This window comes from Drosophila nasuta, chromosome 3 (assembly GCF_023558535.2).
Source record: "Drosophila nasuta strain 15112-1781.00 chromosome 3, ASM2355853v1, whole genome shotgun sequence".
NCBI classification, from domain to species: domain Eukaryota; kingdom Metazoa; phylum Arthropoda; class Insecta; order Diptera; family Drosophilidae; genus Drosophila; species Drosophila nasuta.
Genome location: NC_083457.1, coordinates 13,666,763 through 13,693,527, shown reverse-complemented (window position 1 = coordinate 13,693,527; position 26,765 = coordinate 13,666,763). Strand labels below are relative to the sequence as shown.

General features: G+C 36.7%; 2 protein-coding genes and 1 non-coding gene across 3 annotated transcripts; all 3 read right to left on the bottom strand.

Moving 5' to 3' along the window:
- Positions 1-12,409: 12,409 nt before the first annotated feature.
- Positions 12,410-13,894, bottom strand: LOC132789290 (serine/threonine-protein phosphatase alpha-3 isoform-like). Its single transcript, XM_060797214.1, has one exon. The coding sequence runs from the start codon at positions 13,708-13,710 to the stop codon at positions 12,625-12,627; it is 1,086 nt and encodes a 361-aa protein (XP_060653197.1). The 5' UTR covers positions 13,711-13,894; the 3' UTR covers positions 12,410-12,624.
- A 3,999-nt stretch (positions 13,895-17,893) lies between these two features.
- Trnaw-cca (transfer RNA tryptophan (anticodon CCA)) lies at positions 17,894-17,965 on the bottom strand. The gene has a single exon. It is a non-coding gene; the product is annotated as a tRNA-Trp (tRNA).
- A 6,183-nt stretch (positions 17,966-24,148) lies between these two features.
- On the bottom strand, positions 24,149-25,823 carry LOC132791926 (probable cytochrome P450 6a21). Its single transcript, XM_060801056.1, has 2 exons — positions 24,725-25,823; positions 24,149-24,666 (listed from the first exon to the last, which is right to left on the bottom strand). The coding sequence occupies exons 1-2, from the start codon at positions 25,806-25,808 to the stop codon at positions 24,251-24,253; spliced, it is 1,500 nt and encodes a 499-aa protein (XP_060657039.1). The 5' UTR covers positions 25,809-25,823; the 3' UTR covers positions 24,149-24,250.
- Between the last annotated feature and the right edge of the window lie 942 nt (positions 25,824-26,765).

Here is a 26,765-nt window from a genome sequence, read left to right as displayed (position 1 = left end):
GAAGAATTGTGCTGTAGAAGAATTTACCACAAATATTTACAAATAGCGGAAAAGATGCCGCAGTTTAGCTTACCTTAAGTTTTCTCAAGTGGCCGCCTACTTGGAGGTTAATTAAAACGAAATTCCGTAAGGGAAAATGTTTTGAAAATGTTGAAAGATTTCTGAAATTGCTTTTTAATATTTTCAACAAGCCGTGTGCACTTCAAATGGAAAAACAGATTTCCACTTACAGATTACATGTGTGTGTGTGTGTGTGTGTGTTTTTCTTTGTCTGTCAGTTGGATTCTACCTACGCAGGGAATAGAAAGGAAAAACTGACATGACAGCCAAGTGTCAGTTAAATATTTTCTAAGTTCGAGGCCAAATGGATCAACTCCTAGTTGCACCTCTTAAACATTTCAAAGTTACTCTATATTTGTAGTACTCTATTTTTCGGGTTCGCTGTTTCGTTCAAGCTGACAACTGCTTCGTCGCTTCCACAAAGTGTAAACTGTCAACCCGACTGAATGATGCCCCAAACTGTGTGGGCTGCATTAGTAAATAAATAAACAACAACAACAACTGGAAATTCGTGTTGTTCTTCGTGTAAGTGAATAGCATTCATTATTTCACTGCACTTCCGCTGGTAATGAGTGAAAAGTGGAAAGGGGAGAAAGAGACCCTTGAGTGTCAGAGAGAGGTGTTCGGAGGAGACTTCTAGAGAACTCTGCAGCTGCAACTTGTCTCTTGAGTTGGGTATCTTTTGTCATCGATCCCTCGATCACTCGATAACAAAAACTACGATTTTGGCATAGTAAATGCGAAGGGCTACAAATTTAATCTTACTCTAAATAAACGTGAAGAATAAAATAACTTTACCACGAACATGATTTGAATATGAATCAATTTCCGTAATGAATTTCCGTTCAAAGGAAATTTAAATAAGATTAGCTATTTATTGCATATTATGAAGTGTTTCCTTAAGTAAAAACAAGATTATAACACTTTGTTTTGTATAAGTATTTTCGATTCATTTGTTTAAGCCGGATGTGAAAAATTGTATTCAGGAGTCTCATTTGTTTTAGCTACATTTTCGATTTACTGCACATTTTAATTCTAATATGGAAACAATATTCTAATTCATAAAATTCGAGTTTGCAATGAAGCAGTTAAATAAATAACTGTAGTGCTTATTATTTTAGTTTTAAATATTCTGTTGAATATTCTGTTTATTTTTCTAACATATTGAATTGTTTTTTTTTTTAAAGTTCTATAAAATGTATTTTCTAAAGACCTTTAATTGTTCACTCAATTATACAATAGTATAGTCTTGAATATTAGAATTAATATGAACAAATACTAAATTGTAAATTAACTTAATAATGTTATACATGCATCTTACTTAGCATAGTTACTAGCAAGGATTATATATAATTTAAATGAAAACATTATTAGTTGATTTTTAATTGACATAATTTTGATGGTAATCCTATAATAAATAAAGCATCACAACGTATTCGATATTAGTTTCAAAGAATGCAGAAATATGAGTAATATAATTTAAAATATTGAGCAATATCTTTTCTATTTATTATCTATTATCTAAATTCTTCTGAGAAATAAATTTCTATTTAAATTAAATACATTTCTACAATGTCATTGAAATAAAATTATTCGTTAGAAATGTTAGGCTATAATTTAACTCTTTATCATATATTTTTATTTTAAATTATTATGGTTCGAAAATATAAATTTTATTTAATGCTGTTCCATAATAGTTAAGCTCTTGTAAAATTATTTTATAGCAGAATGTATGTATTCGCATTAAAATATATTTTGATGTCGTTTTATTTGCTTAAAAGTCATATTCATATAAAAAAGAAAATATACAATAGGTACAATATGTATTCTTGAATGCTATTTATTAAAATATATTTCTACTTTTATGTTGAAGTAATAGTATTTGTTTAAAATTAAAAGATGCACTTTCTTACGCTCTTATATTATTTTGAAATGTTTTAAATTTGAATATATTAAAGAAATTCTGTTTAATTTGCTTAAATTTTTTTATTAGTTAAAGTTATATTATTTGGCTAATAGTTCTTCTTTATATATATCTTTTTTAAATACATTCACTTTGAATAAATTAATTCTTCTAAAAATATTTAATTTCTCTCTTCTACTCTTTTTAAAACTGTGGAAATATTTGTTTTAAATTGTTGTATTTTTATTGAATACTAGTTGCAACAATAATGTTTGTTTAAAAGCCATGGAGTAGAGTTAATTTCTAGTGCTGAACTGCACCCAGTTTTTTTTGAGGGGAGGGCTTTAAAAGAGTGTTTGGTTTGTGAGCACGAGAATTCTGTTTGCCATGTTACAAATGCCGCCACATTAGCCACTTTGTAGTTTTTGAGTTGTTCCGACCAACTTCAACTCTGAATCATGAAGTATTTGCATTGGTATTCGCATTCACAGTCGCATTCGTATTCGCATTCGCATTTGGATTCACATTCATGTTTGCTGTGGTTGCAAGTGGTCGCTTTTGGTGGTTTCGCTGGTCTCTCGGTGGTTTCGATGGTTTTCGCCTGCATTTGAAAGTTGATTTGTTCGAACTGATTGTGGGACAGAGACTCTGTGTGTGTTTCGGTTGTGTTTGCTGCGGTTTAGCATTGCGCAGATAATAGTTTTAAATAAGTTAAAGTCCACTTTAATTGGGCGCAACTAATGTGCATTAGGCTAACAAGCTGCTGCAGCTGCAACAGCAAATTAGTCAGAGCCAAAGGAAGGGGACACAAAACAAAACGAGACGTGACTTATCTTTAAGATAAACACCTGGAGGCCACAACAACAATAACAACAACAACAGAATTCACACAGATATATCTCAGTGGAGATGTCGTCAGTGTCATCGAGCATTAACAACTAAACAAAGTGTGTCACAGTCTCCGTCTCCGTCTCCGTCTCCGTCTCCGTCTCCGTCTCCATCTCTGTCTCAACTTGTCCTCCCACTTCCCTATTGAGTTTCAACGGATTTATCTCAATCTTCTCTCACAGCTGCCTACACCTGTCGCCCCATCTAATTTATGCTCGTCTCTCCGCAGATAAAGCTCTCGAATGACATATGACACATCCATATGGAAAAAGAACTCACTCCATCCATACTTCAATTTATGATCATGCACAATCATTAATAGACCCAACGGACGACGACAACTAACAAATTAGTGCGACTTTTGATTTGCATAATTAAGATTACGATTCGAATTTTCAAATTTTATTCTTCCCTTTGGTCGCTTTGGTCATTTGTTTATGCTAAGAGATCGTCCGATTAGCTGCGATCAGTTCGGAAGAATCGCAGACGGAACTCTGTAGAAAGTGGCTGGGCAATTAATTTCTGTACAAGTCGAATTTATTGTTTGTTCTTATGCATCGTGACATCAATATGCAGCATTACACAACTTTAGACTACTTGAATTTCCAGAGATCCTGTGAGATAATTTGTGGAAATTTACATATTTGCTGCGCAGTTCTTAATCAGAATCTTAACTCTATTTATTTTTCTTTCTTAATTCATGACATAGATTTATTAAAATTGCAAAACCATTTAGCTATTCAATAACAATATAAACTTTTTTTAAACATCTTCCAAATAATTTCTCTATTTTATATTGTAGATATATGTACATTCATTTATATAAAGTGGATAGATCGTATAATTCTAAAGTAAGAAAGAAAACAGCTAGAATATAAATCAATATATTTGGAGCACTCAAATGATTAATAATACAGATTAAATAAAATAATTTATTATACTTTTAATTTAGCTATCAAATATTTTGTAAGTTGCGACAGGATTTAAATTGTAGAAGTTGAATAAAAAATACATTTTATTTGAAAAAAAAAAAAACGGTAAAACGGGTTGCTTTGGCAGACAATCTGGTATATTTTGCACTACTACAGTATTTTGAATGTACTACACCAATACATTAAACATAGAACTTGGTATATGTTCAGTATTTTGTGGTATATTAATTTGACATACTTTACTCACTATTTGCTTTCAATAAAAATAGGTAGCGGGCATTTTTACTTGTTTTATATTCTTTTGTGTAATTAAATAATAATATTCAGTGCAAGAAAAGTATATACTATTGATGCAAATTAGTTTTAAAAGGTTTCAGATACCTACAAGTATAAACCATTTGTCCACACTTCATTCTACTTTCTTGAAGTTTTCTTTCATTTATTCTTCTACTTTCATTCTTCTTATTTACATTTTCCACCATCTTTTCTCAAACTTTTCAATAAAGTATAATTACTACTAAAAGATTTGTTATGGCCAGCATATAAAATATTATTAAACATTCAATAAATTTTGTTAATTACTTTTAAGGTTGCCTTAAGCTATTGTCAACATTAATAATAAAATGTTAACATTATGTGACAAGAGGAATTCTTGAAGTCTCTGTAGATGCCGATGACATTGTCAACATATTGGGCAATCCAAAATTATAGCTTTCCTCTATTTCGATTCATATTAATGCCAAGAGCTTTGCCAGTTTAATTTGCGGCATTAATTTTGTGGCAGTTTGATGCCATCAACCGATAGAAGAGGGGGTTATATTGAGTGGGGATCGAAGGGGTTAACTAGAGGTATATCTTGGGTACGTTTTAGAGAGCGGCGCAGCTGTGCGTCGCGGCCAATTACAATGCGCCGTTTTTAGTTGTGGATTTGCGGTGCGGCTTTTGCCTGCATTTTGTCAATTGCAATAAAATAATCAACATGCAACATGCCACAGCCTCCGATTGAATGAGGTTGGGCACCGAGAGAGAGAGAGGGAGACGCGGGGTCAACTCAGCAAGAGGCTTTATTTATTTTTCTTTTATTTTCCAATTTTGTTGCTCGTTTCGCTTTTTTTTGCTGCTGTCTGCAGATTTACGACCCGCATGGACAACACGTTTAACGTTCAAATTGCGGCAAGGAGACTTGAAGTTGCAACTGCAACTGCAACTGCATTTTGTTGCCATTAACATAATAATGCGGCGGTCCCCCTCCTGCTTCTCCCCTCCTCAACTTCCTCCTCAGACGTTGCACAATTGCGAGCCAAAGCAAATAATCAACTCGCGCTAATCTGCAGCCAAACTGCATTTAGTGACTGACTCCGTCAGTCTGTCAGTCTGCCAGTTAGTCAGTTAGTCATTCGGTCAGTTTGCGGTTCTGATGTTGATTATTTTGCGACTCTGCCGCTGCCCTGTAATTCAATCCAACTTGGACTTTAACATTTTTGCATTTGCATTTTCTTTGATTTGATTTGTTGACTCTCCGCTGGCAGCTCTTTAGAAGCGCCACAGACACTTTTTGTCCCCCTCTCTCCCCCCATTCTCAATGCTTGCGACGTGAGTTGCATATAAAAATTGTATTTTGATGGCAGTATAATCGCGCCCATTGTTGCTCAAGTTATGAAAATGCTGTTAAATTTGATGTTAGTTCTATTCAAATAATGCTTTTGTGTCGCCTCAAATGGCTGACATTAAGGATACGAAGCGTAGAGATAGATACAATATTATTTGTTTGGCATTTTCATTACTCATCTTTGACTCTTTTGAACAACAACTACATCAATCAATGTCAATCATTATGCCCACTGACTGCCCAATGAGTCAGTTTGTCAATTCAACAAAACGACGGCTCTAAAGTCGAATAGATTAAAACGTTTCTTTTAACCCCAACAAGATATGTTTGTATCTCGAGGAAAGTATCTCAAGATGGTCTCGAACGAATTAGCTTCAACCTGACAGCCCGATGGATACATTTATAAGAAAGTATCTCGAAATGAGATAGCACGAAGTAACTTCAACTTGGAAGGCTCAGCTTGGAAGATATTGATTTTAAAAGGTTTTTTGAGGTAATTGAAATTTTTAGCTTAATCACTTAAAAGAAAGACAATTTAAGTCGAAATTTTCTTATATTGATATACATATATTTAGTATATAATAGTATATACTTAGTTATTTCAGTATATTTAGTATATCTACTATCATTTAGAATATATTAGTATATTTATTAAATTTAAATACATATATATTTGGTTATTCTTCTGAAAATACAAATTTCTGTTGCTTTCTTTAGAAATGTCTTGAATACATTTTTTACTTATAAATGTCAAGAAGAATTTATTATTAAAAGAACTGTATAACTTCAACACAATTCAAAAAAGTCTAGACTATTATTAAGTCAATTTATTCTATAAATATATTTTTTGTTATATATTTAGAAATGTTTTGAATACCTTCTGTATTTTTAAAGTATGAGTACTGTAAAAGTAATTGTACAACTTCCACAGGTTCAAATAAAGTCTAAACTACTATAACTACTAAATAAATTTTAAGCAACTTATTATTATCTAATCGTCTTTCAAACAAATTCATTAATAGTTAGAGTATTCAAGCATTCAAGTCTTTATTTACACGTTGCTTCTTTTCATGCATGAAACATTTTATCTCGTCGTGGGAGTGGAAGTATCTCGAGAAGAATGCCTCTCTATTCATGATTGATTATGCTCAATAATTTATTAATTTTCAGCCACAAAAGGCGAAATTGTGCATATTTAAATAATCAATAAATAATACAGCCTGTGTGGAACTATGGAACTGCTTCGCTCTCAATCCAGTTTTGTGTTTGTTTTTTACAAAACAGGCAGTGCATCCAAGCCATGGCGCCCGCATCCGACGCGGTTTGCTGTGGCATTCTTTTTGCTGAGTCAAGATAACCCACAGTGCAGAAAGAGATGGAAAGAATGAAAGACAGAAGGAGAGAAGGAGAGAGAGAGGGAAGAGTAGGTAGAACGGCGGCTGGGCTTATCTTGTCTGGGTAATCGCACTTCGATTATGAACCCTCATAAATTGAAACCGAGTGAAACACAGAGTGACTAAAGCGACATCGAACAGTAGCCAAATGTGTGTATGTAAGTGTGTGTGTGTGTGTGAGCCTGACTTATGTAATCCTGTCTGCTTGCAACGGGTTGCTCATTTTCATTAGCATGTGCTTTGCCCCTTCCACCTCCTTCTAATAAATGTTTTTCAATTTTCATTGTGGTTTTTTTCTTGTTGCTGCTGCTGCTGCTGCTCATCATGCTCGGCTATTGTTGTTTGTGGTTTTCTTGTTATTTCGTTTCTTTTTTTTTTTTTTTTGGGCAGCAGGGGAAAATGCTTCATCATCGATATTCGAGGCACAGACACGCCTTTGTTGCAACTTTGTTTATCATTCCGCTTGTTGTAGTTGTTGTTGTGGTTTCAGCTTCATCTATTTTCATTTTCATTTTTAGTTGCATTATCGGTTTGCTTATTTTACTGATTAATCATGCAGCTGATGCGGTGAAAGTAGCCTACATATTTTCGATTCACTTGACCCATTGCAGCTGGCTAAGCAAGTAGCACAACTAGGCTTGCTTTCTCGCCTTGTTAATTAACCAGGTTAACCCTCAATAGACCATTGACAACCCCTACTCAATTGACTCAATTTAAGCAACTCATAAACCGCGCAAGTTCATCATTTTTCACTGCGATGCGCCCGCTTTATCCTGTCAAAAATTTTAAACACTTTTTTCCTACCCAGCAAACAGCAACAAAAAAGTCGAAAAGGTGCCCACAATAATGCCCAACCATTATAATTTTTTTTTCTCCTTTTTTTGCTCACCATTTTTCCCCTGTTTTCTTCAGCATGAGTTTCACTTTTGTCCTTGCCCCTGGAAACAGCAACAACAACGACACGAAAAAAGGTTATAAATCATTGGCTGGGCATATTTTTAATAGAGTTGTTACTTGTGTTATTTTTTGTCTTTTTTTTTTTTTGTTAACCTTTTGCCACGCTTGCTGCGAATTTGCGGTTGAATTTTAGAGGCGAGGGAAATGCGGGGTTCGGTTTTGAATTAACTGCCAGCAAAAGTTGGCAATTTTGAAAAGGGTTTGCATAAAATATGTAAAAAAAAATATAAAAATAAGTTAAGCGCTTTTTTGCCCGTCGAGTAATCTTTTAATTAATATCATAATTTTGCATTTCTTTATCTTTGCAGGTGAGTGCGTTTGATAAGCTAAATAAGCAGGTAAATCACTCAATTAGCCCCGTTTTAAATCGGCTCCAATTCTGGGAATATCATCGTGAGTGAAACATTTCATTTACCACATGACAAACATCTCATGCAGTTCGCCCAAACAAAAGCGATTCTTTTTCGGGGCTCTGGCGACAAAACCGCAAATTGACAGTCAGTTGCAAAGAAGTGAAAACTTAAAAAAACAAAAGAAAAGAAAAGAATACCAACAACAATTTCGCCAAACAAAAAACAAGCACAAGCAGAACATCGTCGTCATCACCATCATCATCATCATCATCGTCATCATCATCGTCATCGTCAGCGTTGGGGAGCCAACATTTCCTTCCGCTTGGCATTAGGGGGAAGAATGTGTGCAACCCCCAAAAAAGCGCCACAATTGACACCACAAAACCGCAAAAACATGAGGAATAAGTCAGTGGGTTTTGAAGAGAGTGCTGAACTAGCAGATTTCCTAGAAATTCTAGGGATAAGAAAATTTATTTGTACAGGAAATGTTTGATAGGCATGTGTAGATAGCATAATAGCAGGTTTCACTATAAATCTGCTATTCCTGTTATGTAAATATTAGTCATAAAATTTACTTATTGTCTTAAGACAGATTGTAAATAAAAATTAAACGAAAAAAAAAAAAAAAAATATGTAGCTAGAAAATATAAGTTTTATTTACTTTATTTGTAGAATGAAATTCTAAAGCAAATTCTCTTTTATAGCCAGAACAACTTAGATCTTAAAAAAATTTACATGTTATTAGAGCAAAGGAATGATAAAAAAGTGAATTTATGTTTCATTCTTTTTAAAATTATAAGCAATATTATACTATTTATTTCCTATGCTAGTAATTCTCTAGTACAATAATCTAAATAGTCAGAGCAACTTAGAGCTTAAATTTGTTAAAGAAAAAGTTTATCAACTTCAGAAAAAAGTTAGACGAACTTCAGTTATTTTTACTTAATTTAAAAATTATAAGAAATATTATCTTATATATTTTTAATTCTGTAGAAAATTGCATTTCAATAAGCAGAACATAGAGCTTCAGACTGTTATAGAATAGTTACATCATATAGAAAATATTCTGATGTTATATTGGAAGTTCTGCTTACAGAAGAAGTTTATGTATAAGTTTAGATATACAAATATGTTCATTAAGATATGCAATACTTTTTGACAGTTCTTGAAGAAGTTAACAGAGAAGAGCAAGATAACTAAACAAATTTCATTTTATCAATCCTTAAATATTTCCAAAGCCTAAGCAATCTCTTTCAAAAACTTTTTTTTTTAATTTTTATCAAAAAAATTACAATCTTTTTGCGATAATATGTAATTTCTAAGCTAGTCATATACTAATATAGTATATATGCAGCTAATATCCACTACCCGTTAGTTAACTCCTATGTCTGTAGGGTATGCAAAGAAAGTTGGGCTTCTCGTCAGCGTCTTTGCCATGAAAAAGGGGTGGCTTTCTTTAACTACCATTGGCATATGCTTTGTGTTCTTGTGTTGTGTGCGATGTTGTGTTGTGGAGGAGGCAAAGCTCATCCATGTTGTAAAGCCACATGATTGATGGCTCTTCTATGCTGTTTGCTATTTGAAAGTCTTCGCTGGCACCTGTTGTGGCAACAACTGCTTTAAGGAGCAGCAGAGTTGCAGCATTATTTCTAGTAGATTTAAATTTTCATTGGACGTGGATTAAAGAGTTATTCCCAAGACACATCTTTGATGTCATTTAACTAAACTAAAAGTCCTTGCTGCACAACACACACACACACTCACATGTGTGTAGTTGCCAAACAGTTTCAGTGGGTGCAACTCGTTGAGGAAATTCTAAACATTCTGAAAGTTTTCACTTTCTTGGCCCCCGAAAATGTTGCAGCAGAGTTTTTCGGGGGAAACACGAAAAACAGCTAAACAGTTGCCTAAACAACGCCACAGTTTTCACTTCCGAGACTTGTACGTCAATGTCAACTTTGACAGAAGCCAAGAGTGATAGACAAAGTGAGAGAGAGAGAGAGAGAGAGAGGGGAAGAAAGAGAAAGACAGAGGCAAAGCATGGATTTACTTTTATTTTATTACTGTCATTGTTGGCGGGTTGCTTCCGTTTCAACCTTTTGCAGGGTGGCCAAGAAAGAGAGTGTGTGAAAGAAAGGGGAAAGCGAGAGGGGGAGAGGGGGAGGAAGCCGCTGTTGTCGTCGTTATCCTTTTGCTCGACTGGCGCCTTTATCATCCATCTGTGTTCGCTTCTTGCTACGTTCGTTATCTGCTGTTTAGTCAGGCGATGTGTGTGTGTGTGTGTGTGTGCGTGTGTATCTGTGTGTGTGTGTAAAGCATCTTTTTGGACTGCTTCGACGACTGGCAGAGAGTCGTAAATTAAAAATGGCTTAATATGTAAATCCTTGCCTGCACTTTCTTCGTCTGCCGCCTGCAGATTAGTTTTGTGGATATTTCGGCTTATGTGTGTCCCTGTCCTCCATCTATCTTATGCATCTATTGCCCAACCCCCTCCCACCAATCCCGAGTCCTTTCTTCGCTGACTCCTTCTTTATTTGGACATGCAGCAAAATTTATGCGCCTTGACTTTATTCAGGACATTGGGTATTTTGCTTGGCTGCCCGGTCACTGATATGCTTTTGTTGTCGTTAGTCAGCGCCAGGACATGGATTGTCCTTGTTCGGCTCTCGCTTGTCATGTTCGCAGTGACTTTAACTGGCACTCAGATTGTTGGCAACTTGTAAGTTTTTCTAGCCATGATTAGTGTGTCCTTTGGCAGGACATTCTCTATGTAGTATACAACACACATTCATTCATTCATTCATTCAATTTAGTGCTGATTAGTCGCTTTGCTGATTGTAATTGCTCCCCCAGCATTTAATCCACTTTCAACAATGTTGTGCATCATTCCCAATTTAGTTCAAGGTTTGTACTTCTCCCCCCCACCCAACTATCTGATGTACTTTTCTATTCCCCACCACGAATTAGCATTAGCATATTCTCCACATCGAGGGACCACTTTGCCAAATGGACTGTCATTAAATTATTCCCTTTGCAATTTGCGTTGTCATTTAATTTACAATTTTTTTGTTTTCCAACTTTTTATTTTGCCCATTTTCATTTTCATTTTCATTTGCAGTTGCAGTTGTGCATGGAAGATGTGCGTGTTATAATGCATTTTAGTAATTAATTTTAGCTGCATTCACTTTTATCATCTCACTCTCTCTCTCGACGGTCGTAATTATTATTTTGCTGACCCGAATGCCGAGTGCAATTAACCCGGAAATTGTGAAAAAAAACTCGACGAACATTATTTAGCAGACATTGCATTTGTTTCATTTGTAAGCGAATCAATAAAATTAATTTAGCAAATTAATATTTATTGCTCGCATTTTATTAACCTGCTGCGAATCAAAGCAAAAACATTGCATTAAACATTAATTGCAATTTGTCAAATGCATTATTCAATTAATTTCAAGCACAACAACATCGAACTAAAAAAAAACTAGCATTCAATGTATTGCGTTTCAAAATGGAAGCAATTGTAATTGAATATTTACAAAATAAATGAAATAATTAGATATCGAGTGTTTCACTTGAAATCAAAATAACTTGACTATCCTTTGAGCATAAATATTTCCATAAATAATTCTCAAATAATAAATGCGCTAAATGAGCAATTTGCTGTTGATATGAAAACTTATTAAAAACTATTTTTATAATTTGTTTTTTAATGCATATTGTGACTTTGTCAGAGGTGTTTGACAAAAAACAAAAATATTTTTTATTCATTTTTTCAATGAGATCTTTTTTCATTCTATGAAATTGGATTAACACATTTCAAGCGTATTCAAAACGAATATATTTCGTTCTTTCTTTATCAATAAACTATTCAATTTGTATAGATAAGAGCATAAATTACTTCATGGCTACAATGTAGATTACAATGAATAATATGACAACCGGTAGTCGCTAATACTTTTATAACTAACAAGTTAGAAAGCTACAATTGAGTGTGATCAACTTCTCAATAAATATATAGCAAATGAAAAAAATGATAACTCTTTGAGATCTAGGCGATTATTCGGAGAGATGGAAAACTGTAAATAAATAAATCTTTCCATTTAAATAACCTTTATTGGTAAATTTAATAAATATTAAACTTAAATATAATTTTTCAAATTTTGACTATTTATTTTATTTAGAGATTATCTCAAATTCCAATTAAATAGTTAAAGAAAACTAGTAGTTACAATAAATTATTTTAATTGATAATACTGAAATGAAACTTTAACTAAAAATATTTATCAAGAATACTCAGTCATATATTTAAATCTGATATCAATAATCAACATAACTTTATTGAATCTGGACTTTTACTTTACTTCCACGACAACAAATCTACTTAAGACATTATCAAATAATCTGTGTTCTACACAATACTCGATACCGCATCTCTGTCTCTTGGTTAAAACAATACCGATTATCCGAAAATAAACAACTACAATTATATTTGCGAACCCTGCTGATAATTTTGGCACTCTCATCATCAACTACGTGTGTCTCGACTCGAGTTTGAGGACTTGCAAAAGCTGAGCATCGACTGGGAGTTGGGAATGCGTCTCAAGGTGATCGGTCGCTGGATGCGGAAAGTGCACAAAAGATTCTCATCGACGCACATCATTGCGCCAGCATTGTCAAACTCTCCGCAATAATTCGGTGCCGAGAAGATGGTGATCAGCTGTCGCTTGGCAAAGAACTCGTAGCCATCCTCGACCACCTGATGAGCACGACAGATGAGACTGAAGCCGTGGCGATTGAGGAAACTGCTCACTGTATCCGCACCAAAGGTGTAGCTCACTCCGCGATCATTGAGACCCCAGCCAATGGTTCGCACATCGGGATCGGACCACAGCAGATCACAGAGCGGACCCTGATCGGGTATTTCACAGGGTCGCTTAATGGTCCTTATCTGATCCATGGTGAACAAACTGGGACTCAATCCGCCATGACAACAGAAGATATTCTGCTCCACAATCGCAGCCACTGGCATGCAATTATAGCAATCGACAAAGCATCGCCACAATTTGATTGTGTAGCGTCGCTTGCACTCATCATAGAAGCCATAGATGCGATTCAAACTGGAGCTCTCGTGGTTACCACGCAGCAGAAAGATCTTGTCCGGATACCGTACTTTGTAGGCCAAAAGCAGCGTGAGCGTCTCCACCGATTGTTTGCCCCGATCCACATAGTCGCCCAGGAAGAGATAATTGGATTGTGGCGGAAATCCCGCCATCTTAAAGTACTTCAGCAGGTTGGTGAACTGTCCATGAATGTCACCCAGAATGTTTATGGGTGCCTGCAGCTCCAGCAACGGCGATTCCCTAAGCATCACCTCGCGTGCCTTGCTGCAGATCGCCATGATCTCGTGATCATCGAGCAGCACACTTCCATTCCAACTTGACATGCCCTGCTCGGTTAGACGAGCTATGATCTCATCCAGATTGGGTGTGGGATCGTAGACGGAGTCGCTGCTCGACTTGGACACGGGCGAGGCAGAGACGCGACTCCTGCGAACCATGTAATTCATGCAATAGCCAACGGCAGCATCCTTGGACAGGAAATACGATGACATTTCTGATGGAGTCCAACAAGGGGAGCGGAACAATTTGGAATTTCGATGAGTCTAGTCTAGTCTGTCTGGTCTGTTTGGTTTGTTTTTGTTTTTCCGTACAATTTCTGAACGATTGAGGGATGAAAAAAGTCCCCAATTTAATATTAAACTGAATATTTTTGCTAAGTATAATTGTCTGATTGTAGAAAAGGAAATTAATGAAAAAGTTTACGACAGAAAGACATCGTTATTATTAACATACTATTACGTAGATTATTTGTTATGGTATATTTTGATAGTATGTAGATATACCAAATATAGTTTTTGGTATACTTTAGTATTTGATCGGTATGGTATCTTTTAATTCTAATATCACTTTTTCACTGTAGTTTTCTGACTGATAACAAATAAATTGCCAAAGCATATTTCATGAGCAAACATTTCAACATCCAAGTAAAGAAGAATCACACTTATTAGAGATGTGTAAATGATATCGTAATATGACTATCGAAAGAGTATTTATTATTCAATGAGTAAGGTTAAATAAAGCCACAGTTTGATAGTTTCATTAAGCATTCCAACGTCAGTGGAAGGAGGCAATCCGTTGTCATTCACAATGAAAATGGTTGGCGAATGCAAAGTCCAAAGAAGTTCAACGATTACACACTGCTTTTGTGAATATTTAAGTAGCTTCTCATTCCGGTTTTCCTTTTCGCACTGACTGTTGAAGTGGCTTTGTTATCTGATTGACAGTTTCGAAATCAGTTCTCATTTCCCTCCCCATTTTTTGCCATGGGGCAGACCAACCCAGACCAATAAACTTAGCACTATGACAAATCTCCGGCTCAGAGAGTTAGGTTCGTATATAACAAGAATATATAACTGTCTTTCAATCAACTAAATTTCTCTGCTCTCTTTCGCTCTCGCTCTAGCTCTTTAGATTTCTGCTTTTTGAGGCATCACATCCGTTGCTTTTATTTTTCAAATCAACATAATGGACACTTTGCCCGGCAGCGGCAAGCTGCCTCCCCCCGACTCCCCCCTTCCATTGCACCCCACCAATCGTCAGGCCACACATAAAAATACAAAGGCAACTTCAGTGTTGCCTTTGACAGCTGACACAAAATGCAAAAGCAACGCATTTTGAGTGGGTGGCAAAGGGAGGGTTGCGCATGATGCAAGTCTCCCCTTCTCCCCTTATCTGCTACTTGCCCCATTCCCCATTCCTTATTGTCATCCCCCGGTTACTATGTTTATGTTCTTGTCTAGATATTCCATTCGGTGCGGCGCCATGACAACACGGCCGGGGACAAATCCCAGCCTGGTTTTAACCTACCGCAGATGCAGGCAGGCAGGCAGCACTCTGCTTTTGGCCTGTCACTCATTAAACATTTTGCCAACTTGCAACTTAGTCCCGTTGTTTGCATTGTTGTCCTTGTCATGCCAAGTGTCACAACAGTCGCCTGCCTGCATTTTGTTGATTTTACGAGAGCGTGTGACAAGCAGCCAAAACGCTTCCGATTTCAGTTCGGATTCAGATTCGTAGTCGTATTCGCATTCGTATATGGAATGCTGCAAACGTGCAGCCCCCAAACGAAACCAATGCATCAAGTAGTCTGATTAGATTTGTAGCAAACTTCTTTCCCGACATGGGAGAACTTCTAAGAGGGGTTAAGATAAAGTTCAAGCCATTAAAGCTTCCCTTCTCATATTGTTAGTGTACAAGAAATAATCAATCAACATGAACAACATATAATAGTAAACATTTTATGTTGTTAAACTAATATAGTATCTCACGAAAAAACGTATATTTATTATATTACATTTTATTTTTATGAAATTTAATTTTCTGACATTCAATAGAATGTTTTTTCTTTAAATAACTATTTTCTTAAATTTTGGAAAATGGAAAATTCGAATTTTACAAGAAAGAAATCACTTCTTATAATTTAAGAGATTTTAGAATAAGAAAATTCTATTTTTCATTATTTTTCCCCGATATAATAGTATTTCAATCTTATATTCTGACTCTACTTTAGTAAGCTTACAATTAGTGAATACTTTTTTAATAAATATATTTTCTATGCCCCTTTTTTGGTACGCCTCTGCCCTATATTTTCAAGTTGACAACATGTTGCCCACATATTTAGCGCGGTTGCTGCTCTGATTGAATATTTGTCCAAGAAATACATTTGAGAGCCACAATTCCGACAACCCCTTGACAGCGCCCGCAACATTGAAGATTATGGATTTGCAAAGTAGTCGTAGTAACAAGTACGACTACGAATACGAATACAAGTATACTTGGTGCCCTCACTCCGTTAAGCAAATATTAAAATATTTCACACGAAAAATTAACTCGCCTTTAAGTGCATAGTATGTGTATGTGTGAGTGTGAGTGTTTGGCTGCAGTTTTGCGCTATTTTTACATCTCTGCGCGCAGCAACAGAAAAGAGCAGAGCAAACACAGCTGGGCCCTCGCCCTGCCCTGCATGAGTGCGAAGAGTTGGGCCTCCGACTGCGTCGCATTGCTTATCTAATGGGCTGCAGTGACTGCGACTGCGACTACGACGGCGACTGCGGCTACGGCTGCTGCTGCTGCGCTTATCGGCATATGCATTGTTGTTGTTGATGTTCTACATGCTGCGGAGCCCGCACATATAGCCTCAGTCCTAGTCTTCATCTCCATCTCACTCACACTCATAGTCGCATTCGTTTTGTTTGTTCTTGTAGTTGTTAATTGCTCGTCGCTACTTTCTTGCACCCTTCACAATGCGCTGTTAATCACGGCAGAGTGGCAGATAGAGTGGGGGAGATATACTGCAAGAGAGTGTGTGCATGTGTGCGTGTATTAGACAGAGTGAAATGGCTTGAGGCGCACACATCAATGCAGAGTTGTTGTTGGTTTTCGTTAATGGGTTTTTATTTGTTTATATGAGCGTCTAGAAAATATGATGCGCCTTTGTATGAGGGATATTGCTACCCCCCTCAGACCATCATAATCTCTTTCTCTCTCCCTCTCACTCTCTCTGCCAGCTGTATTGACCATTTGTGGGAATTTTTACAACTGTTTTCCATGACAAGTGCACTTTGAATGAAAAGAGGAGGCGGGGCAGCTAAGTTGTCGTTTTTCGACTTTTCTTTGATCCATGTGATTATAGTTAGTTCAAGTTGTGTATGTTTAAGTGGGCGTGCTTTATGCCTTACGCTTGACCGAGGAAGCTCTTAAGTTTCTTTATGTAGTGCTTTTTATTTTCGTGCAGTACACTATTATTAATTACAGTTTTCAATGTGCATTTGTTTATAGTTTCGTAAGAGTTTCTAAATGGGTGTGCTTAAATGTGAATAATGAATGAGTTAGGCAAAGAGATGAACGCACTTATCACATTCCGATTAGGAAATAAAAAAGCTTAGAATAAATATTCCTTTCAAGAAAATCTTCTTCCTTCTGCAGTTATCTGATACTTTTCCATCAATCAGTGTCAATCCATAGCCATATGTCACAATCAGAAATCAATTAAATATTTATTGACAACAATCTAGGATGTCACTGACGTATAAATATTGATTTTCTCTCGCATCAACCCCCTGAAAACAATGACCAAGTGTTAGACTAGCAAACATGCATATTTACAGAAGCTGTCAGTAGGAAAGAATTTCCCAACATTTCTATAGTTTACAAAATCTAAGTAAATAAATTGCAAATGGCATCTAAATTGATCTGTTTCAGTTGTCAAAGTGACTTCATAATTTCAACATTCGATTGCCGATTGACGTTACCGACTAATTAACACCATTTATGATGCGACTGCAAAACACATTGCGCAACGGGGGCGGCAGCTGAGTGAAAGCCCTCATAATATACCATCATATAGGCTTTGACCCTGACCCAGCCCCCCTGACTCATTATTGATGATGATATTGTTGTTGTTGCAGTTGTAATTATGTGTAGTAAATGCGATACAACAATAAACGACAACTGTTGACATTTACAATTGTTTTCAGTTATGAAACAAAAACCTCGCTAATTAAGCAATCAATTGAATAAAGTTCTCTGTCTGAAATGTGCAACAAAAGTTATATTAATAGTCCATGCATAATAATACTTATTATAATGAAAATAACAAACAAAAAAATGATTTTGCGCATTATTAAATGAGTTTAATATATGAAAAAAATATTAAAAAAAGTAAACTCTACTAATTGACCCCGACGTGATTTGAACACGCAACCTTCTGATCTGGAGTCAGACGCGCTACCGTTGCGCCACGGAGTCACATGAAAGATCCGCGTCAAAGTGCGCACTTGAAGCGTGCGCTAGTTGTTCTTATCGTTTGTGCTTGATTTCATGAAAAGAACAACAAAGTCAACTGAGCTATTAATAGAAATACTGTTAAAGTGTCTGTTTATCGCGGCAGAGAATTGTCTAATCTAAATAGACTAAATATATTTGCCATAAATTAAAATATGTTGTTTTTGCGATTAGATGGTGATTAGTTTAAAATACTAAAATAAAAACTCGCGCCCACGCCGCTCTAATTAACTTCTAGATACTAAATGTTCCCTCCTGTAGCGAGTCTCATTTGAAATGACAACCAAAATGCATTTACGTATTGGAATACAACTTTAATAGCTGATCAGGCAGACTCATTAAGGTGCTAGCCAGACTGAGAAATCGTCTGCGATCTGAGTTCCTCCCAGACACCTGCGACTGCAATGGCCAAAGACGTGTGCCGCCAAAGCTTTTAGCTGTCGCCGATGCCGACGGAATTCACACAGCGAGTCCCAAAAATACTATAAATATAAATCACCACACAAGGCATCAAGGCAACAACAATAACTGGGGAAATTGAATGGAAATGCTGCAGATGAAAACACTGTGCAACGGATTTCGTTGTTCTGTTTATTTATTCATTGATTTTTAATACACTACCCAGAGCTGATATCTCGCTGTGGTTCTTGTAAATGGAAATGCCTTTTCGATAAAGACAACCAGACCCAGACGCAATGAAATTGATTTCCCTATATCTACCACTCGCCCCCTCTCCCTGATGCTCTAACTCCATCGATCTTCCAATTTCCATTGTGACTAATTGTGTGACTCCTCCATAGACGTTGGGTGGCATTCGCTTCTTCCGTGGAACTCCAGCTGTTTTCATTGTTTGGAAATTCATTTTGTGTTGTTATTGCCACGCTACCCTATTCGAATTTTATTTCTTACTTTTGTTTGTTATGTGCCTATTTTTATGTTTTAATATTTATGGTTTTTAATGTTCATATTTAGTGCGGTTGCTGCCTAGTCTAGCTGCCTACAAGGGTTTAGTATTTCCGAGATGCGGTCTATCTTTTAACGAGTCGTGTGTCTACCTCATAACATGCTTTTTGGGCTTGTTTTGCTGCAACGGAAATTGATCGTAAAATTTACACTTTCTTACTAGCCGCGTTGACAAGTTCACACGCCTAGGGAAGTCGTAGGAGTCTGTAGAAAAGGCATTAAATTAAGTACTATTCAAAAAAATCATAAAAATTATCAGCAGGAATTCAAAAGTAATTGGAATTACGGGCAAACGAAACACAAATCGAAGAAAGTTTATTTTTCTCGTTATTCAACTGTATTTAACTTAAATAACTCCCTTTAGGTACATAGTAAAAATCATTCAAAATATAAGTTTACACGCTTTATGCAGTATCAAATCTTTATTTTTCTCATTTTTTAATAGATAAATTAATAAAAAAAACTTATGAGTATCAAATAATAACTTTGGTACTTTTTCAAAATTAAAATCATTCCTCAGTCATGGATCGAAATTTTAAAAAGAATATTTTAGACCTTTTTATTGACACTGACACAATCTATTATTATTTTCAACAATTATTTTTCTCACTGTATCACACATTGTTTGTAATATTGTTGTTGTTTCAAGCTTTCCTCACCATTTAATGCATATCACAATTTCATAACTCTTAACTAGATTTCTCAAGTTTTGCAAATGCAATTTCCAATGCGTCAAACGGTAGTAACAACTTGTGATGTATAAACATGAGTACTACAACCATATACACTTAACTACACTTCAACACTGGGCCCTGCACTTAGCCAACTCGAGTGTAAACAATATGAATGAAGAGCAAGATGGTCGATGGGAGGAGGGAGGAAAGGGGAATGGGAGAGGGCCAAGACCGTAGCATAACCTCGTTGCAAAGACTGCAACACTTGATCAGCTTAAATCAAACAAAATGAAGAATAACATTTGTAGAGCTGTCGCTGTTGCTGAAGTTGGATAAGTTGTCGTTACCAAGTCGAGTCAACTTAACCTCCTCCCTTTTGTGTGTGTGTGTGTGTGTGTGAATAACTGTTATACAGTATATTTTTCAAACATTATAGCACTTTACACTTTTCACACGCTAAAATAATATTTTTGCTGTCCAGAGTGGGGCATGAAGAGGACGCTGCCCCATTTGTCCATGTACTATGTAAGAGGGGGAAGGGGGTCTGTGGCTAAGTGCCAAGCGAGCGCACAGTGTGTAAACAGCAACGCAAATGTCAAGTAGCCGTCAATTGGTAGACGCACAGGACAAAGCACAGGAAGGGAGAAGACAGGACAGGACAGGACGGGACGGGATAACGGAACAGTTTGTAAACCGCAATTGGGCTGACAAAAAGAGTGAACATCCTCCGCTCTCCCTTAAACTCGGTATATTTGCAGTCGGGTGCCTAACACTTTCACTGCAGTCGAAAAGAGAGAGAGAGAGCGGCTAAAAGTGTTTGCATTTTTATCAACGCTTGTCGTTCATCGTTCGTTGCTCTGTCCCAATCCACCTTCTTCTGCGTCTGCTTCTGCTTCTACTTCTTCGTCTTCCTCCTTTTCTATTGCTGCCTTTATTGTCGGCTTTGGCATGTGCAAACACTTCCCGTTGACTTCTTGCTCTCCCGATCTCCCTCTCGCACCATAGAAAAACCGCTTAGCATGTTTACCTTTATGTTCGGCACTTGAATTCGCCGTGTTGCATTAGTTCGCCTTGCCCCGACTCGCCTCGCCGTCGTCCCCATTACTCACGCTTAAGTGCAGACAGGTGCGCCTGGCCGCCATTTTGTACATGGGAACATAAAAAAGACGAAAAAGCACCAGATGAAGAAGAAGAAGTGAAGGGAACTACATACATACATATGTACATATAAACTGGCAGTTCGAAAAGCCAAAAGGAAGTCCACACTCTGCTTTTGTTTGCTCTGTTTAACCCATAAACGTGCTTCAAGGGTTTTCTCAACACCGCCCCTGTGTGTGTGTGTGTGTGTGTGCGTATGTCAGAGTGTGTGTGTATGTGCGTGTGTAAACATTTCTGCTGACAAAGAGTGAAGCCCGAATCAACACAGTGGCAACTCTGGTCTGCACTTTGGGGTTGCCAAGTGTTGTCATGTTGCAAATATCTATAGAATGTATATTTTAAACAGAAATTTCGTATTATTAATCGGAGGTGGAAATAATACATAATATATATTATATATAAATTATTAATAATATTATAGTATAAATTTGTAATAATTCATTCGCAGTACCTTAATAAATCAATTTCAATTTGAATAATTTTTTAAAACTTGCTTGTAATAGACATTCTACTTTTAATTTCAAATATATCAATAGATTATTGACACCAGAGTGATCAGATATTTATCAAAGATGCTCAAATATTAATATCATCTCAAAAATCAATACGATTCAGATGCTCTGAGATACAAAGTTTATTAAAATTAAGTAACATTTTTCTCAACAACATGACTCCCATGCTTCAAATTAAGTTAGTAACAGGTTAAAGTTTATCTTTAATACAAAAAAAAAATATTTACTATTGTTGATAAAACTAATTATTGGGTTGATTTTTTATTATGACGGATCTTAAAATATTCTGGAAAGATTGAAAGCATATAAACACAATTTTGTGGTTTACACTTTATGCTAAACTCTTGGATGTGTGATTAAGTTTTGGTAGAATTATCAACATTTTCTTGCTCTTCACAACTTTTTTGTGAGTTCTTGCGAATCATCTGATCTTGGCACCTCGATTACGTGAATCTCCTTAGTGTGATTATCATTCTGTTGGTCAGTATTTTGTTTGGGTTTGCGTTGAGGCATTAGCATGCCTTCCAGAGCACCAAATGGTGCTTCCACAATTATGTACATTACGTTATTATTATAGAAAATTAAATATTTTTGTTAGTCGAATATTTATGGCTTTATTATTTTTATTATAATTATTACAATGTATTAATTTTATTACTTACAAAACAACTTTTAAGAATAGAGTTTTCTTTACCAACTAAATAAATCTACATTCAAGACTGTAATACTTAAATACCTAAAATAAATTGTGTAATTATCATGATTATTTGGAATTGTAACCACCTTCATGATATACACTCAAATGATGTAATACAGCATCTGGAGTTTATCTCAACACAACAGTAATTAACTGAGAACTGAGAACGGAAGAGCACAATAAAAAAGTTAGTTTGATGAGAAAATCTACCTCGATTTACTTGTGAATCACAAGCTGAGGGTTTGATGTCTTTTTGAGTCATTACGCGCAGCTCACTTCTAAGTAACCATATCTCCCACCTTTTGCAGTGGAATGAACCGAAAGGCAATTCAGTTAATTGCGCTTTTATCCAAAGCTTACAAAACGAAATCCCAAGCAATTAATTGAAGCAACTTGCAGTTACAACTACTAAAGAACTACGCTAAGCTTTATGCAAAAATTAATTAAAAGAAAAACATACGAAAAAAAACAACTAAGAATATGGAATGAGTCGAAGTCAAAGTGAGTGTCAGTTAATACCTTTGGACTAATGCAGTCAAATACTGGGAGGCGTGTTGATGCCCATTTAAGTTAATACTGATTAATGCTGACAAATTAACTACGAAATTAATCAATGTCCGAGAGTCGTTTACATGTTGAACAGCGACAAATAAACAAAGACATGATGAACAAAATACAGAAAAGACAACAACAACGACAACAACTTCGACAACAGCCTACATTGATAAGAGGCGCTGTGGAATGTGGCGACATCTAGCGGCGACTGCGGTGGCCACGGCGGTGACGATGGCGGTGGCGGTGGTGGTGCGGGTGCCTTTGTTGTTTGCCACTTGTGACGATTTATCAATGCCATGGCATAAACAAGAGCGAAAGCAAGAGAAAGAGACAGAGAGAGTGAGAGAGAGGGAGTAAGAGAGCATTTCATCAAAGTGTCGAGAGATTATCAACTTGACAGTTCGCCAGAGACCCAAACAGCCTCTTCACCCACTAAACAAACTGAATTGCAAGATACACTGCAAGAAATGCAGCTAAATTATTCGAAATATTAAAGTAGCTACATAATGACAATAATTGAATTAAATTGACTACTTGAATTCGTAAATTTTAATTCTTATGATTAATTAAAAGTTTTCTTGAAGATTTCTTATTATTTTTTTTATTATTATATAATCTTAAATTGAAAAAGTATGTTTTTCTGTCAGGAGAATAAAATGATATTATTTAGTTTATTAGTTTGAGATTATCTTAATTAGACTTAAATTGTAAATTAAATTGCTTCCCATTTTAAAGCTTTTCTTTAAAAACTTGAATTATTCTTGCTTAGCATATTTCTCACAGTGTATTTTGCGCGAATATTTAAGGTCACTCGAGAGTTAAGTGTAGTTCGAAGAGTCTGGCGACAGTTGCCAAGTTTTGTGCGTGTTTGCAGTCCATCAAACGGCATGTGATAATTCAGGTTCATCAACATTACAATCAACCTAAGCACAACAATACACACGCACACACACACACACTCGTAAAAGTCAATGTTGTGTAGCAACTATTTACTTATTTATATGCAGAGGAAAAGCGAGACAGAGACCCAAGTGAGATGTCGTTCTGTTCGGCATGCAAAAGCCCATGATGATTGTTGTAGTGGATAGATGGATGGATGGATGGATTGGAGAATGGATGGATTGCTGTAGTTGATGATGATTGAACAAAGACACGCAAGAATAGAGAACACATACATAGAGAGAAGGTGACTTCTCTATAGACGAATATCTTCATTTTTGGCATGTGAAATTGCATAATTTATTGTGTGACAAATCATGAGCAGCTGCCATGTTTGAGTAGGTTCTCAGTCATCCTAGGAGAAGTCATCGCCTGGGCTAATTATGTTGCATGCCTAATAATCTTTACCTTGGTGACAGTCGAACTTCACCTGTTTCCTCAGCTGTTGAAGTGTGTGATAATTTATTTATCACATCGACAGCAAGAGGAAAGGGAACTGCTAGCATATTAATGGAACAAAAGTCAAATAGTTGGGTGAACATTAATTGAGTTGCGACTAGTTTGCTTCATGCTTCAACCCAAATACAAAATATTACAACACAATGACTGACATTTTGGGCACTCGACCAAATGATAAGCCCTTCAACAATTTACAGATTAGTCACATATATATTTTGTTCAAGCATACATAGACTTAAAGCTAAAGGGAATACATAAGTATGTAAATAACATAATACGGAAATGTTTGAAGTTAGACCTTCTCCACATTAAGCACAATACCGCCACGTGATTGCAGAAAGAAACTCGTCTTATTGATCTGCAGTGGTATCTCTGTTTCCTTAGCTGGCGAGAACTTAAAGTTCTGGAGCAGCACAGCCAATCCCACCAGAGATTGCATTTCACCAAAGCGCAGTCCGATGCAATTCCTTGGTCCGGCACCAAAGGCCAAATACGCAGCTGAATGACGCTGTTCGATGGCTTCGGGTGTGAAACGATCCGGATCGAATTTATCCGGTTCGGGGTAAATATCGGGATCATGATGTATGGCATCAACGGGTATAACCAATGGGAGACCAGCTTCCAAAACATATGACGTACCCGGCACTTGAAAGTCCTCCAGTGTCTTGCGTATGAGAATCGAGGCAATCGAATACTTGCGAAGGGTTTCTGTAGTTAAGAATGTGCTTGAGTTGGAGATACTTTTCGAGTTAAAGAAACTACTTACCATAAATGATTTGCTTGATGTACTTGAGCTCTCGCAGTGCTTCGTAGTTGAGCTGCTTGTGCTTGGCCAGCACCTGTTGCACTTCCTCTCTGCCACGTTGTTGCACCTCGGGATGCAGCGCAAGCAGATGCAAAGCAAAGCCCATGGTACTAGAACTGGTTTCGAAGCCACCGAGGAAGAAGACAAATGCCTGGGCCGCAATCTGATTAAAGGTCAAGCCGCCACTCGGTTCATTGCGCAGCTCCATGAGCAGATTGAGAAAGTCGTTGCGTTGCACCTGATGCTTGTCGCGATACTCCAAAGTCTCGCGCACGACACGCATATAGAAATCGCTGACATCATCGCTGACCATTTTGATGTGCAGCCATTTAGCCAGCCGGGGAAAGGCTTGAATGAGGCCAAAGGCCAGACGACCATGTCGCCGTTCCTTGAAGGTTTTGTGCCCCAGGTGATAGAACTCCACATCGGGATTGTTGAGACTGTTGCAGTCGAGGCCAAAGGCGCAACTGCCAATAACGTCGATAGTGAAACGAGCCAATAGATTCTTCACCTCCACGGGAGATTCTTCGGCACCCTTGTTAGCCTCGACCTGCTGCTGCACCACGTTCACAAAGCGTTCGGCAATCTCCACCACAGTTGGCAGCATTTGATGCATCTTCAAGGAGGTGAATGTCGATGTCAGTTTGTTGCGCATCTCACGCCAATCGCGGCCATCCAAATTGAATAGATGCGCCGAAATGGGATCATCCTCCTCGTTGTAGTAGTTGCCGCGATGCGCAAAGTTGTTGAACTCCTTCACCATCACCAGTTTAACCAGTTCCAAATCGAGCAACACTGCAGCTCCGCGTACTGCAAAGTAGAAGCCACCGAATGGCGCTTGACCTTTGTACTTCTCGTAGAAGCGGCGAAAGGGTTCGAGAGCCGTTGTCGATCTGCCCACGCTGTACAAATTGCCATAGAGCATCACGGGTTTGTCGTGCAACACGCCCCGTCTCGCCCAGTAGCTGTACGTGTGTCGCATCCATAGCCAGAGCAGCAACAGAACTGCTGAGAACAGAGCGAGACTCAGCCAACAAAACGTCATGTCGAAGCGGCTGCGATCAACTGATCGTCATGCTCGGGTCTCTGCCAGTCGCACTTGGCATTTCCCCCCACGGCTACAGCTGGACTCTGTACACTGCAAGAAAAGGTTAGGAAGAGGAAGTGCAGTGAAATTTCAAATCGGAAAGATAAATTGACTATATCAAATTCTAGATACATATTAAACATTTTCAAAAATAAACTACTGCTTTAACTTCTAGTGTTCAATTCCATAAATTGATTTAAAATATTACGAGACTATTAAAAAGTTAAGAAAGTAATTTAATCCCTTAAGTTCAATTCGTTGTGTTGGTATATTTTTTTTATTTTTCAATATGTAGAATGGAAACAAAAGTTCGTAGTTGAACTTAAATTATGTTCTTACTACACAAATGTTTAACATTTTTAAATATAAATTTTTTCCTTTTAATTTTGACATTCCAATTGTTGCTTTTATATATTCAAGTTTTTCAGATTGTTCAAAATTAACTATTTCGTTTTTTTCTAATCTTTTTTCTTTTTTTGAAATATATTTTTTTTTAAATTTATTTCCTGCGAAATGATTGATTTTTCTTACACACTGATCTTCGCTGCATCAATGTTAAAGTCTTGGATAAATAAAACAGAATAATCTGTGAGCTCTAGTAACAATATTTTGAACCTAAAGTTCAACTAATACTAAATTTCTCTTAGTGTAGGTTCTAATTGATATTACCGTTTAGCTTTGTACCTCATTTTTCGTATGGTTCTTTGTCTTCTCTCTATTCTCACAAACAATTTCGCACTCTCTTCGCATCTGCGCTCTTGCTATGCTGCTCTTGCTATGTTTGTCCCGTTCTTTCTAATTCATTGTCAAGCTTTACGCTAGAATGAACTTATCACTTTATAACAGCTGTTGTGGTTTGATACGGTTGTTTATACAAGGTTTTGCATAATCAAGCCAGAGGCTTGCACCGAGCGG